The sequence below is a fragment of the Helianthus annuus genome, chromosome 17 (genome assembly GCF_002127325.2).
Source record: "Helianthus annuus cultivar XRQ/B chromosome 17, HanXRQr2.0-SUNRISE, whole genome shotgun sequence".
Lineage (NCBI taxonomy): Eukaryota > Viridiplantae > Streptophyta > Magnoliopsida > Asterales > Asteraceae > Helianthus > Helianthus annuus.
The window spans coordinates 158702544-158718185 of NC_035449.2; the positions used below are offsets into that span (position 1 = coordinate 158702544).

General features: G+C 36.5%; 1 protein-coding gene across 1 annotated transcript; it reads left to right on the plus strand.

Annotated features, from left to right (window-relative positions):
* Positions 1-11003: 11003 nt before the first annotated feature.
* On the plus strand, positions 11004-13378 carry LOC110921275 (laccase-6). The gene is made up of 5 exons (XM_022165567.2): positions 11004-11324; positions 11405-11649; positions 11743-11871; positions 11995-12939; positions 13020-13378. The coding sequence occupies exons 1-5, from the start codon at positions 11047-11049 to the stop codon at positions 13148-13150; spliced, it is 1728 nt and encodes a 575-aa protein (XP_022021259.1). The 5' UTR covers positions 11004-11046; the 3' UTR covers positions 13151-13378.
* Positions 13379-15642: the final 2264 nt, after the last annotated feature.

Genomic DNA, 15642 nt, shown 5'->3' on the forward strand with positions numbered 1-15642 from the left:
AGAGTATATATCTCAAAGCGACAAAGAGGGAAATTCTGACAAAGAAATTCAAAGAAATTTGCAATACCAGCTCACCAAGGTCAGAACTTTAGAACAGTTGTCAAAAAACCTTTGCAAGAAATTGTCAGAAAGGGATGATGAAAGTATGAGATAGGACTACATTGAACACATCGTGGCATACAAGAAATATAGGGCAGAAAAGAGTCAGTACAAGGAATGGACCATCAGTGAACTTAAAGAGGACTTAGCCAGAATTGAAAAGATGATTGAATATAAAGTAAAGCAAACTCTTCCAGTTTGGGCCAATTACAAAAAGAATGTACCAGAAAGGGCCTTGAAACTGAAAAGAATGAAAGAAGAACTGATAGCTGTTGATTATGGGTCAAGGAACCAGGTAACAAGGTGGTTAGAGATAAAAGTGCTAGATACCTACAAAAGGTTAGAAGAATTAAGGAAGAGAGATCCCACTACTCCCAAAAAGCCTGTTTATCCAGAAGCAGTCGTTCCAGACAAACAAAAACTGCCAATAAGAAGACCCACTGCTCCAACTGCTGCCATTCATTATCAAAGAAGGAAACAAAAGCAGATGGATGCAGAAACACAACAAGACAAGGCTCAAGAAGAATACATCATGAAAATAGTTCTTCAGACTTTAATGGCAGAGAATCAAGGCGCAGCAAAATCACAAGATTCTGCTAAAGTTGTCATCACCAGGCCTCCATCTCCAAACTCATCAACAATAAAAACTCTCACAAGAAACCCAAAGGATTCAAAAATACTAAAGTGGAAGTCTGATCAAAAGACCCACGTATTGACTCTGCTCAAATCCAATGGTGAAGTGAAGCATATATCAAGGGAAGAAGCACTAAACCTGGGTGTTGAAGATCTACAAGATCTCCTTGAGCTTACACTGTGCAGCGATGAGAACGATGAAGATTCCATGAACTTTGAATTACAATTCAAAGGTCAAGTCAGGGAACTCTTGATGAGGTAATAAAAATCCAGAATAATGAAGAGTTTTGGCATCATCTGTTCCAGGGGGGGATTGTTGGGATTGAATCCTACAAAGGAACAGTTGATTAAAGCCAAAATTGGATCAAGATCAGTGGATTCTCAATAAGCAGTTATTTGCATCAGATCTTTCCCCTTGGAAGTGGCCTAACATCTGATGACCTCTAAGTACTGCCCTTCACAAACAACTCTTGCTGATACTTAAAGACCATTGAAGATAAAGCACAGATGCTCAATCTACTGATATGGTTCAAGTACTGCTGAAGACACAAAGCACTGCTAGGATTATAACAGTGGAATGAAGAAGCAGTAGTTTAACTTATCCTTTGTATTATTTGTAATCAGTAGTTTAGACAGCAGTGTTTGTAATAGTAAGTGGTTGTTGATTGTTAGGAGGTTAGATGTCACTTTCATGGTGACGTCAGCCAAAGATGCCTCAGTGGTTTGTTCTGTACTATAAATAGAACAGTACCCTATACTGTTCTATTAGCTCTCTTCATCACTAAGTCATTCTGTACGAACAATCACTGTGAGCTCAGGCTGAGGGGGAGATTATGTGCATGCATGCATTGTGATTGATCTTTGTAACAAATACAATCATTCAATTTCAATATAAACATGTTTGCTGAAACTTATTCTCTCATTGATTGTGTATTGAAAGTTTGTTTCATTTAATTCCACTGCATTTAACTCTGTTTCATCTTCATTATTATCAAACGAGCACAATCAAAAGAAACTCAGATCTTAATAGTTTCATACACCGGAACTTGATCGTAATGTATTAAGCGTGGATCAATTAACATTACAAGGGTATACGTTTAAGAAATCAGGCGATACATGTAAAATTTATCCAATGTTTTCTGCACCAATCACAAACTCGGTGAATAACATAACTAGATTAACCAAAGAGGAAGAAATTGGTATGAAAGAAAAACAAAGTGTGATCGATCAAAGTGCAGTGAATGATGAATACAAAGAGAATTATCTCAATACATACTTTGAAGATCTGAATTTATCTTCATAAGAACCCGATTGGAGTAAAATGATCATTCATGCCATGGAATTTCATGAGTTTTCTCACTGCAAATCGTTGTTGGATATGATGGAAGATGGGGAATTCGTGTTTAAGTATAAACACGAATTGGAGATCAAGTTTGAAGAGATGTTAACATGGTTTATAAACGTTAAACTTGGAATTACTACTCGACCCATTCCTCCATATGCTTCTAATAACAGAAAAGTTGATTTGCTCGGTCTCTACATGGTGGTTAAACATGACGGAGGATACAGAAATGTTACCGATAATAATCTATGGGTTGTAGTAGCAAAGAATATAGGTTATGAATATCACGACGGTGACTTCATGAGAATTATGTGCACAATGTATCTCGATGTTTTAGTCTACTATTACAAATTCAAGACAGTGCAAGGAAGAGTGATCGATAAAGAAGTGGTTGAACAAGATGAAGGTCCATCGGATTCTCATCATGAAAGAAGGAAGAGCGACAGAGATGTTCAAGACGAAGAAGCTATCCATCACTATGCCTTATTTGTAGGAAACGACTGGGAAGGAGCAAAGAAAATGCAGAAGAAACGCCGGTCGATTCGATTTCAAGCAAGCTATGAAGGCCATGGACGAAGCTAACCGGAGTGTCCTCATGTATGCTTCTAAGCATAATCAAGTTTAGGGGGATGTATTAGATATATAAAAGTTATGTTAGTGATTAGCTTGTTACTTCTATATATTCGATATGTATTATGACTTATAAACATAGAGATAAGCGGGTAGAAAGTTCAAACCGTTCATGGCGGTTATTCCCGCAATAATCAACCGCCAAATATCTCATATATATATGTTGTGACCGGCAACAATGTCCGGTACCAAGACAATTTCAGTTTCATTCGAATTGTCCATTTACTCTCTTTGTTATCCTTCATTCATTTACTGTTCTGCACATACTTGTTCTTGTTCATCATGAATACCAATCCAAACATCCATCTTAATTCCGCTGCAAACCCGGTTGAACCCCAACACAGACATCAAGCTCCATATAAACACATTGTCGTTCCGGATATATGTGTAGAGTTCGGCAAGTTACACTGAATATGTAAAGATCAAAGAGTCTGTAGTAAAATATCATTTGGTAGGGAAATTGTTCCTATGTGGGTTTATTTTCGTTTATTAGTTTAATATCAAATTAAGTTTTGATAAATTATGCCCCTTTTAATATTCGTTAAAAATAAATACAATTTAATATCATACAAAATATTTTTGATATATTTTTATAGTTTTTTAAGTTTTTTATGTTTTAATATTTCGTTGTATTTGTTGCATATGGGCTTTGTGAGAGCTAACGGGTTGTTGGTTGTTGATGTGTTGATGGATGATGGGCTACTTGTTGCTGATTGAAGATGGGCTTAGGAGCTGATTGGGGAGCATGGGCCTAGGCTTGGTTGCAACTGGATATCAAGTCGGGTTTTAAACCTAGACTATAAAAAGGACTTGATCGCATGAGTCTAATTCATTCATCAAAGATATCTTTCATTAGTCTCTCTCTCTCTCTCCCTCCACTTTTGGCGACCCGGGTTTGTTGAAGATAAAATTCTACCTGACGAAATTTATAACCAAATTGAGGAAATTGATCAAAATAGTTTTCAATGGCACACTCCTAGGGGTACGAAATCAATAACCCCGAGAGCCCATAAAGTGGACGAAGCCACCTCTTTACAAGCCTAAATTGAAGCTTTAACCACAAAATTAAAGAAACTTGAATTAAACAAAACGGCTTTGGTTATGGCTTGTGAAGGATGTGGCGGACCACATGAAAACTGGAGTTGTATGAAAGATATGGAAAACCAAACGGAAGTGGTGAGCTACCTCAATAACCATCCACGACCACCGGGAGCCCCAAGCAACTCCTACAACCCCGAGTGGCGAAATCATCACAACTTTAGTTGGAGGGAATCGGGAGGAAACAACCAACAAAATCAAAATCAACGACCCAACTTTCAACAACAACCCAGAAACGAGCAACAAGGTTACCAACGACAACAACAACGAGGACGAGAAAGACTTGAGGATCTCATCACTCGTCTTTTCTCTGAGTCCGACAACGGTATTCGGAGGGTTCCTACAAACCAAAGCCGAAATTAGTAACCAACGGGCTAGTATACAAAACATTGAAAAACAAGTAAGCTAACTTGCCCAAAATTTCTCCGAAAGACCACAAGGTGCCTTGCCTAGTAACACTGAACCAAACCCAAAAGCCCAAGTAAACGTCATCAATTTAAGAAACAGGAGAGTAGGGCCAGATTACGAACCAACTTTACCCCAAATCACTACACGACCCACAAGCACACCCTTAACCAATAACCAAGAAAATACTCAACCTCAAAACACCGAACCAACCAAACCACCACCGGTCCACTACCCCGGTCGTTTACTTTGCCAAAAAACCGACGAGCAATTCACCAACTTTGTAAGCCTACTTAAACAACTTCACATCAACCTTAACCTTCCTTTTGTTGAAGTCCTTACGCAAATGCCAAAGTACTCCAAATTCATGAGAGACTTCCTTACTCACAAAAGGAAGATTGAGTCAATTCAACAAGTCAACCTAGGTGAACAATGCTCGGCGGCACTCCTTAACAAAACTCCCCCAAAAGAAGATTGATCCCGGAAGCTTCACCATTCCTTGCTCCATTGGAGGATTGCCAATAAGAAATGCGCTTGCCGACCTAGGGGCTAGCATTAACCTAATGTCCACCTCCATGTTTAAACGGCTCGGATTAGGGACGCCTCATCCGACAAGGATGAGCATCCAACTTGCGGATAGGTCGATAAAATACCCTCAAGGTGTCCTAGAAAATCTCTTGGTTAATATTGGAGAATTTGTTTTTCTGACTGACTTTGTAATCCTTGATATGGAAGAGGACATCGAGATCCCGCTCATATTAGGAAGACCATTCCTTGCCACTGCATAGGCCAAGGTGGATATGAGTGACGGAAGGCTAACATTGAGGGTGGGCGACAAGGAAATAAAGTTCGAAGTGGGATAACGCGTGGAGGATGATCCGGTCAACTACACCAAAGCAATAGACTCGAGCTTGGACTATGCCCTCAACCGGTGCAACTTGGGGTGCGAGTCATCCCACTCGGGTAACATTTGACCGACTTTGGGTCTAGCCAAGGACCCTCATAAACGTGGTGCACCATTAAGGCATTCCATGGACTATCCAATAATAAAGTAGTCTAATTAAACATATGTTGTTGGTGTGCGTGAAGCGTGATATGATTTTATTAATATTTTAAGTTCGTTTTACGCATTAGTCAAGTTTTAAATTTATAAAACACGATATTGTACTAACACAAAACACACACTAGGGCAAGTGCACCCATCGCGAGCGTAGTATAGTATTGGTAAGATAGCGAGGTCGTCCAAGGAGACAAGAGCTTTTAATACCGGTTTATTGTCAACGTCTAATCGATCTAAATTTTTGATAAAAGTTTTTAAACATTGAAAAAATCGAAAATTAAAATATAAATAAAATGAAAAACAAATAGACAAGATAGAATCACTTGGATCCAACTCCTCTTTAATGTACCCTTTGATGATTTTCGCACTTTCGGACTTTTTAAGAGATTATCTTAGTTATAGTAGTAGGCCCCTCTTTTGAATGTGACGTTACCCTCAACACAGTGTTTGAGTCAGCAGGGATACAATCCCAAATGATCGGAATATTGAAAGATAATTAAATAAGTTATTAATGCAAAAAGTGGTAGGCCCCTCCTTTGAAGGTGACGTTACCCTCGACTAAGTGGTTTGAGTTAGCAATGATACAATCCCAAGAAGCCAGTTTAATGTTTTAATAGTAGTTTACATATGAGGGGTTCAAGCTATTCGCACCCCCGCCATCCAATACCTTTGGGGCATTGAAGGAGGTCCTAGTAAGCTTGAACCAAGTCATCGGAGGATCTATACACTGAACGAGATAAGAACTTTACCAAACCACCCTTCTAACCCCCTTCCAAGTAGTTAACGCGCTTTATATAGACCGTAAAGACACGAATGAGCAAATCAATGACATCATGAAGAAATGGTTAAGAAAATTCACTTTCAACATAAGAAACTAGTTATTAAAGTCATTAATACATACCCAATTAAAAAGTGCCGAAAGATTAAAAACCAAAAGTAATACATTAAAGACTTGTCTTCACCAAGGTGATGTAAGAGATTAGCCAAGCATGGCCTTTGATTGACAAGAACTCTTACTATCAATCTTTGATCCCGAGACTATTACATACTTTAAAGATGATAGATGGATGATGGTGGTGGGTGTTGGTGTTTTATATAGTAATGTATTTTATTAGTAGAGAATTAGATAACAAACAACAGATAATTAGATAACAAAACAACAAAAAATGAAAAAAAAAATAAAAATGCTAATCTAATTTCTCATCCAAATCTTCACTGTCATCAGCCTCTTCTTCTTGAATTTGTTTTGGCGTTTTGAATCTTTGAATACCTTAGCTAGATGCCAATTTTCCTACATAACGCCCGTCTTTTTTAGATGAAGCTTATTAGTGGCATCCTATATTTTGGTATGATATTCTTGTTTGGTGACATGTCATTGAAGATCAACTCCTGCTTGAATGTTATTTATAATAATGGAGTCCAAAATAGCATTTTACACTGGTATTGATCCCTTCATGCAATGCATATATTCATCAAGAACAAAGCTCACATGATGACATATCACTGTCATCAGTCTCTTTTTCTTGAATATTTGTCCATCTCATTCAGCAAAAGCTTATAGAGACACCCACCTCAGAGAAGAATCCATTCAGTGAAACTTCATGTAGAACAATAGTGGATATAGAAGAAACGAGTTTTGCCATCTGTGGTTTTTTAACTATTTTTTGGCGTTTAAAGTGAGTGCTTTCTAGGAAATATGGCGTTTGTTTTCTGGGTGTGATCAGTTCATTGTGTAGAGACCTCTCTTTTATAGGATGTTTTTAACGCGTAGTTTAGGCGGGATTTTTATTATAATAAATAATAGTAATAAAGTAAGCGTCTTTTCAGTTACTATGTGTATTTACTTTTTGTTCAGCTTTTATCAGTTTTAGGGTGATAGACATCCCATCTTCCAAGTTTGCCTTTTTTAATGGCGTTATGTAGACCAAGATGACAAAATACAATAACAGAGAAAATATTAAACAGGAAAAATATTTTTTATTATTTTTAGCGTTTTGTAAGCAATAACTTTTTGTAGTTTTTTTTTGGCGTTTTGAAACTAAATGGAGAAATATAGCATTTAATTATCTTAAAAAAAGATTACACAGAAGAAAACCAAAAAAATAATAATAATAATAATAAAACTCCTCGTCAGAAGATACTTTATCTGAGAAGTATCCATCACTTACGTCGTCTTCTTCCTCAGAGTCTTCATCTAGACTTTCATCCATGTCATCACTTTCACTTTTATCGGCTTCTTGTTGTTGAAGATTCTGAAGCCTCCATTTGAACATGTCCTGCATCAATGCCATTTTTAAGTCCATGTTTGAGTTCAAACAAGTGGCGTTGTGCAATTCTTCCATGAACGTAATCCCCTGCTTTGTCATGATGTCTTCAAGCAGGTAGTCTCACTGCTCTCCGCTGTCACATAAAACGGTCACCATGTCTGTTTCCTCATCAAAACGCCATGATGTTATGACTGGGTCCGTCTGCTTTGCTTGGTCCAAATTTCCTTGTTAATGTTTTCATAAGCTTTTGTGTTTGATGACATTCGTTATCCAGAGCGATGCCAAGCGATAGGATACCCCTCTGTACCTATTCTTCCATCTTCAAAATTGCTTTGATTGTCCTAACATACACCCTCCTTCTGTTGTCAAAATGTATGACGAATCTTCTGATTCTCAAAGTGTATCTCCAGGAAATGATGGTTTCCATTTTTGGCGTTTTGGTTAAACTTGGCGTTTTTTGGTAAAAGATGTTTTGTAGAATGATGGATTGAAGTGATTATGAAAGCGATGTTTAACTTCGTTTATATAATGATGTTTTGGCGTGTAATTTAGGAGGGAATTTCTTCTAATAAATGTTAATAATTGAATTTCAGTTACTGTGTTGTTTCCTCTTCCTGTAATCTCCAACGCGTTTTACCACTAATTTTTTGCGTTTTGTACTTAATGGCGTTTTATTTGTTTTGAATGGCGTGTCATCATTTTTGTTGGCGTTTTGAATTTGAGCGGTAAAAGACCCTTTTACCCTTAATGAAGCGCGTCCACTTAATAGAATTGGTGTTATTTACGATAACGTCGCCACGCCAATCTAGTCCATAGATTGTTTTGATCTGATAATCCATAATCGTTCTCACTGTTCTCACACTTTCCCCCGTTTTCTCTAAATCATGACCATATATATATATATATATATATATATATATATATATATATATATATATATATATATATATATATATATATATATATATATATATATATATATATATATATATATATATATACACACACAATTTAAAAAGCTTGTTGTGAAACTTTAATTTAAACTAAAAGAAACTCTTTAGCAAGTAAAACAGATAAGTCAGGAAATATAATCAATCAAGGAGTGATCATATAGACTTCAATTCACCTAGCCAAACAATAACATCATACATTTTTTTTCATAATGAGATCTTTAACTAGTGAAAATGGAAGAAGTTTAAGCTCATCATGGTTAATCATATAAACGAGTAATTGCACGGGCGGGACTAAAGAAAATTTGGTGTGGCGAGGGGTGTCTGTTGACCCTCCAACCACCAAAAAACGTTTCTATTAATAGGGTGTCAAACATCGTCACTGTCTTATTTTCACTTTTCAACTTTTTTTTTTTTTGTAAAAAAGAAGAGGATACTTGAAGCAAATGTAGAACATACTACTTGTGACCCCTCAATTGAAAAGTTCTATTTTTTCACTCTAACCGGTATACAATAAAGTGCAAAGACATAATACATTAAAATAGAAAATTAATTCAGATAAAAATAAGAGAATAAGCAAAAGATTGTCTGCAATTAGTTGACATTCAGATTTTAAAATGTTAAGACATGAAGGATGAGGGTAGCAAACATGAGTCAGTTTTAGTTTGCAATTATATTTCACCAAACCCACCAAAGATTCTAATTCATTATTCATAATACTAGATCTGGAAACCAAAAAGAAATAATTAAAACAAAAACTGGAACCTCAACTATCTTGGGTACGTATGTATGTAACTGCTTCCTTTGAAAAAGTACACCTTCAAAACATTATTTTATAAAACCTGCAAAAAGATATAATAAAAATTAGAACACAAACAGTGAATCATCATCTTCTACGCATGCATTCATGGCCATGCCCTTGATCTCCAATGTAATCATATTTTAAGCAATTTAAATTAATACAGTCCGTAAATGATTACGTTTGCTCGTACTGTTAAAGTTAATATATTTCTTATCCAATCAAGAGCTCAATATATACCAGTGTTATTCCGTGAAATAAAATAACTCGAATTTCAAATCATTTACTTGCTTTAACTATATTTAGGGCTGTAAATAAACATTTAATGAACTGTTCACTAATCGTAGGGAAGTTCTTTTAATCACTAAACGAATAAACATGAATGGGCTTTTATATTCGTTTAATTAAATGAACAAAGAGGAGCAAGCTTTTTTTATAAGATATTTGTATCTACACGAACGATATGAATAATCATATAAGATAATGAATACTATGGTATTTTAACTTAGAGTTAAATGCCATTTTAGTCCCTGTGGTTTGGATTATTTTGCCAGTTTAGTCCAAAAGTTTCATTTTTAACCTGTGGGTCCAAAAAGGTTTCACAATTGTCATTTTAGTCCACTTGGTTAACTTCATCCATTTTTTCTATTAACTAGAAGGCCAATTCGGTCATTTTGTATGTAATTCTGTTAACTAAAAGGGCAATTCAGCCATATAAAATGACCGAATTGGCCTTCTCGTTAACAGATAAAATGGATGAAGTTAACCCAGTGGACTAAAATGGCAACTGTGAAACCTTTTTGGACCGACGGGTTAAAAATGAAACCTTTGGACTAAACTGACAAAATGGCCCAAACCACAGGGACTAAAATGGCATTTAACTCTTTAACTTAACATTCTTTATGATAGGCTATATTCTTTTAACAAATATATATAGGCCGGTTAATGTACAATATTGCTTAACGTGTGAACACACACTGTGAAATTATGCACGTTGTAAAACTGAAAACCCTTTATATATATTGTTTATTATATGCTAAATGAATGAACAGTAACAAACATAATTTCTTCTCGAATGAACGCAAACAAGAAAATCAGTTCATTAAGTGTTTGTATTTCTTCATTTGCTTGATTGAATTTAAGTGAATAAACACAAACAAGCCGTTGTTCATGTTTATTTGATTGATTTACAACCCTAAACATCTTTATCGCTCAAAATCTTAAAGTTTTCCTTCAAACGGTAGTGATTTGTCAATCACTAGTAAACTTCAAATCCAAAATGAGAACCTCTAGTTAAGATCCTAGTATTGTTTGGAGAATCCGAAGGTTTAGAAAAACAACATGATTATAAAGGAGACCCTACATGAGCATGCATCAATGTCTTATGATCATTCTAGAAGAAGAATGTCCAATAAAAGCCAACCAAACTCACCTCTTTACTACCAATCACTGCAAGGTAAAAAAGAAACCTCTTCATAGATGCTCTCTATGCATCTTTCTACACATAAAGCAGGTGTTGAGTCAAATGACTTGATCTTGATAGAGCATACAGCTTCCAACAACTCATTATTATAAATGGATGTAACCGGAATCGCGAAGGCTGACAAACATAATACATCTTCATAAATCACTTTTCTAATTCCTACTTTTTATTTAAATATAACATTTTCTTTATAAAAATGGGATGATTTCTCTATTTAAAAAGCCCACCCTTCATGCCATTTAGCTCTCACTTCCTCCTTCACACAGAATCTCACTAAAAAATGGTCAGCTTGGTCAGTTTATTCACGTATGTCTTAACAAGCTTACTATTTCTATGTACTCATAACACAGTTCAAGCCATAGCACAATGGCCTAAGGGTGGTTCAACAAGGTTCTATGAGTTTAAAGTCCAAATGCTGCAAGTCAACAAGCTTTGCAACACCAGAAGCATTGTGACCATCAACCAGATGTATCCGGGACCAGTCGTGTATGCCCAAGAAGATGACCGAGTTATCGTCAAACTCACTAATGAGACACCCTACAATGCCACAATTCACTGGTATGATAAGTTTATAACGCTTTTTGTGTTTTTTGTACTTTAAATTTCTTTCTAACTATTTTATTTTGTAAAACAATTAGGCACGGTGTTAGACAGATTCTATCTTGTTGGTCAGACGGTCCTTCTTACATTACTCAGTGCCCGGTTCAATCCGGTCAAACGTTCACATACGAGTTTACTTTAATCAAGCAAAAAGGGACCCTTTTCTGGCATGCTCATTTTTCATGGCTTAGAGCTACTGTTTATGGTGCCCTTATTATCTACCCCAAGAAAGGGGTACCCTACCCCTTTAAATTCCCTTATGAAGAGCATACAGTAATCTTAGGTCAGTCGGTCAATTTTCGATTTCATGCAAAAAATAAAAATTTTAAAAAAAAAATAGTTTAGAGATTCATACTTTTTTCTTATATACTTGTAGGGGAGTATTGGCAGCAAGATCTTGTACAACTTGAAAGAAGTGTTATGGCTAGCGGTGGAAGTGCTCCGATTGCAGATGCATATACCATCAACGGTCATCCGGGTCCCAACTACAACTGCTCTGCTAATGGTAATCCACAAAACGGGGAGGGGGGGGGTCGGGTCATATCGGCTTTGGGTCAAATGGGCCGTTTTAAATAAAAAAAAATTGTGCAATCTTAAACGGATATTAACTATTCGATTCAATTTTCAGATGTATACAAGATTAATGTGGTACCTGGAAAAACATACATGTTAAGGCTAATTGGCGCGCTTTTGAACATGGAAAGCTTCTTTTCAATAGCTAACCACAAGTTAACAATAGTTGAAGCCGATGGAGAGTACACGAAACCGTTCACCACTGACCGTGTGATGCTTGGACCAGGTCAAACTCTTAACGTCCTAGTCACAGCCGATCAGAAGATAGGTAGATACTCCATGGCTATGGGTCCGTATATGTCGGCCCAAAATGCCTCCTTTCAAAATATAACATCAATTGCGTATTTTAAATACATTGGTGCGACCCCAAATAGTTTAGCTATACCAGCTTCTTTACTACCTAGGTTTAACGATAATCTAGCGGTTAAAACGGTTATGGACGGGTTAAAAAGCCTAGAAATCGGACAAGTCCCGAAAGAAATAGACATGAATCTTTTCTTTACTATTGGGCTTAATGTCAACAAGTGTGGTTCAAAAACACCAAACCAGAACTGTCAAGGTGTTAACGGTGGTGTGATGGCGGCTTCGATGAATAATAATAGTTTCATTAGACCTAATATTTCACTCCTACAAGCTTATTATAACCATATTAACGGCCATTTCACTGAGGATTTCCCGGGATCACCACTTAAGTTTTATGATTTTGTTAACGGAGCACCTAATTCAGCACCTAATAACACGGGGTCAACCAACGGGACTAGGACCAAAGTTATCGAATATGGGAGTCGGGTTCAACTCATATTGCAGGACACAGGAACCGTGACAACTGAAAACCACCCGATTCATCTTCATGGGTATAGTTTCTATGTGGTTGGATATGGTAGCGGGAATTACAACCCCCAAACCGCAACTTTTAATCTGGTGGATCCACCTTACATGAACACGATCGGTGTACCCGTAGGTGGATGGGCTGCAATCAGATTTGTTGCTGATAATCCAGGTACATTAAAGTTTAAACACATCATTAAATTATGATTATTATTATTTATTGACTTTAATGTTGAATTTGAAATGTTTTAGGGGTTTGGTTTATGCATTGTCACTTGGAGATACACTTGACTTGGGGACTGTCAGTTGCATTGATAGTGAAGAACGGGCAAGGACCGATGGAGACACTTCCTCACCCGCCAGCGGATTTGCCTCACTGCTAATTATGTCATACGGGTGATCATGGAAATGGACGGTTGTGATCTTGTCTGAAGTAAAGATTCTTGATTTGTTTCCAACAAGTGTGCATTATTTAGTGTAATTTGTTTTCTTAGAACGGGTGTGTAAAGAAACATTAGCTTTGCTATTGGTGGGATCGTGAGAACGGGTGTGTAAAGAAACATGTGTTTCGGGTGAAATAAAAATTGAAAGATTATCTCGTTTTTGTGTTATGTGGCAGTTGAGCGTGCGGAATCAGATTAAAGAAACATGTTAGGGGAAAGCTAGTGTACCTAAACATTATATTATATGGAAAAGATCTTAATCAAGGTAACAAATACCTTAATAGTCATCATAGGGGCAGTTGATCAAGTCAATGTTGACAAAGATCATGGGTTGACTTTTTTTCTGAATTCCAAGAAATCTCTTCATTACTCTTCAAACTTAAGTAATCACCTGTGAACAATGGAAACTAGTCAAACTACTATGATCAGAAAGAGTGAAATCAACTATGTGTAAATATATATAATGGAAAAAAAAAGCAGTTGGACCTGATCAGGGTCTAGAACCATCAAGCAAAAGGCGGCAGAAGGGTCAAATGGCGTCGGCACCCGGGTTGATTGGTTTGGTCAAGGCTGCAGAAGGGCTATACTTTGGTGAACTAAGAAACCAAGCTTGCACTCTTTGCTGCTTTATAGATTTCAAGGACCATAAAGAACAAACACATTTTCTTAACCTTAAATGTTTAAAAATGTGTCCAAGTTTACTGTCACGGTCTCGATACAAAAAATATATATATATATATATATGGAAACATTATGTATCCTTGATTTTTAAGGGACGTTCGCTGGAATTCAATGGAATTAGAATTTAAATTCCATTCCTAACCTATGTAATTTGCAAACCAAACAAGATTATTGTGGCAATTAAATTCATCACAAATTCCAATTCCAATCCAATTACATCTAATACCATAGTTATTAAAGTCGAGCGCATCTTGCGCCTAAGCGAGAATTCTAGGTGAAACGCATTCAACGCGCTTATGCGCAGTTATTATTAGTTAATCCGTTTTTTTAAATGATAAAATTCGACAAGTCTTGAACATTTTGCTATTTGAATATTTTGGGACTTTACTTTGAAAATTATGGAATTCAAGTTTTGTTTATTTCATTTGGTGAAAGGATTATTTTTCAATACATAATATTTTTTACATTTAAATGGGCTTTTTTTTCTCATGCCCTCGTTTTTTTGAATCTGGGCCTTAGACAAGACCTATGCACCTTAAGTGCTATATCAAATACTTGGACATATTCCAATTTTAGAAAAAAAAAAGAAAAGAAAAAAAAATAAAATAATAATAATAATAATAATAATAATAATAATAATAATAATAATAATAATAATCCAACCAAATGACTCCATCCCATCCCACCCCTCCCCTACCAATAGTTTAGTTACATCACTCTACTTTTTTTTATGGGAGGGATGTTTTAATCATAACAATACTTCACACACTTCTTTCCTCCATCTCTTCTCCTATCTCTTTCTATACATACATAGATATATATAGAGAGATAGAATGAAAAAGGATGTGAAAATAAGATTTAGGTGTGTGAGAATAGTAAAAGCTATACAAACAATACAAAGATACATTTAACATTACCGTTTAATCATTGTTTAGAAGAAATTCAATAATCTTAACCAAATCAGAAACAAATAAATTATCTAATTAAGGCTACCTGAAGTTTCATGGGATCAGGGTTTTTGATCCAGTTTTACTGATGTCAACGGACAGCCCCGTTTATTCGAAATTGTTCCCATAAATCCAGAAAAATCGAAATCACATAATAAAGAGATTAAGAAAATAAAGAACACAAACCTTGAAGGGGGGGGGGGGGGGGGGTTGTTCAAACCGTACATTAGGGATGACCATTTGGTACTGGGTACCCGTACCGAATTTTTTCGTTATGGTACCCCCTTTTAGCATTTTCGGTATCGGTATTTTCGATACGGTACCAGTAAAATACCGAATTTTACCTTCAAATACTGGTACCGTACCGAATATTTCGGTACCGGTACCCAGTTTTGACGAATACAAGTACCGGTACCACGCTCATCCCTACCTACCGTACATCACCAATTTGGATACCCAGTTCTGATTTGGTTAAGTTGTGTAGTTGAAGGGTCTAACAGAAAGTTGATGAGTTGAATTTTAGAATGGATAAACCGGAAGGATTGGACCGCCTGCCTGAGATGATGCTTGTGCGAGGATGTTCGGTGATGATACTTCACTGCATTCCTTCAAGTGCAAGCTGTTGCATTCTTTGGAAAGAATTCATGGTCATGTAGTACTAGCTAGCATTGTACTATTAGGCTGAACGGTATGGGGGCGTCGCCCCACCCGTCTTGCTCTGGCGATGGCGTCTACACCAACCCCCGTCCCTGTCCTCACCGTCCGAATATGGACGTTTGCGACGGACCAAAACATGTGGGCCCC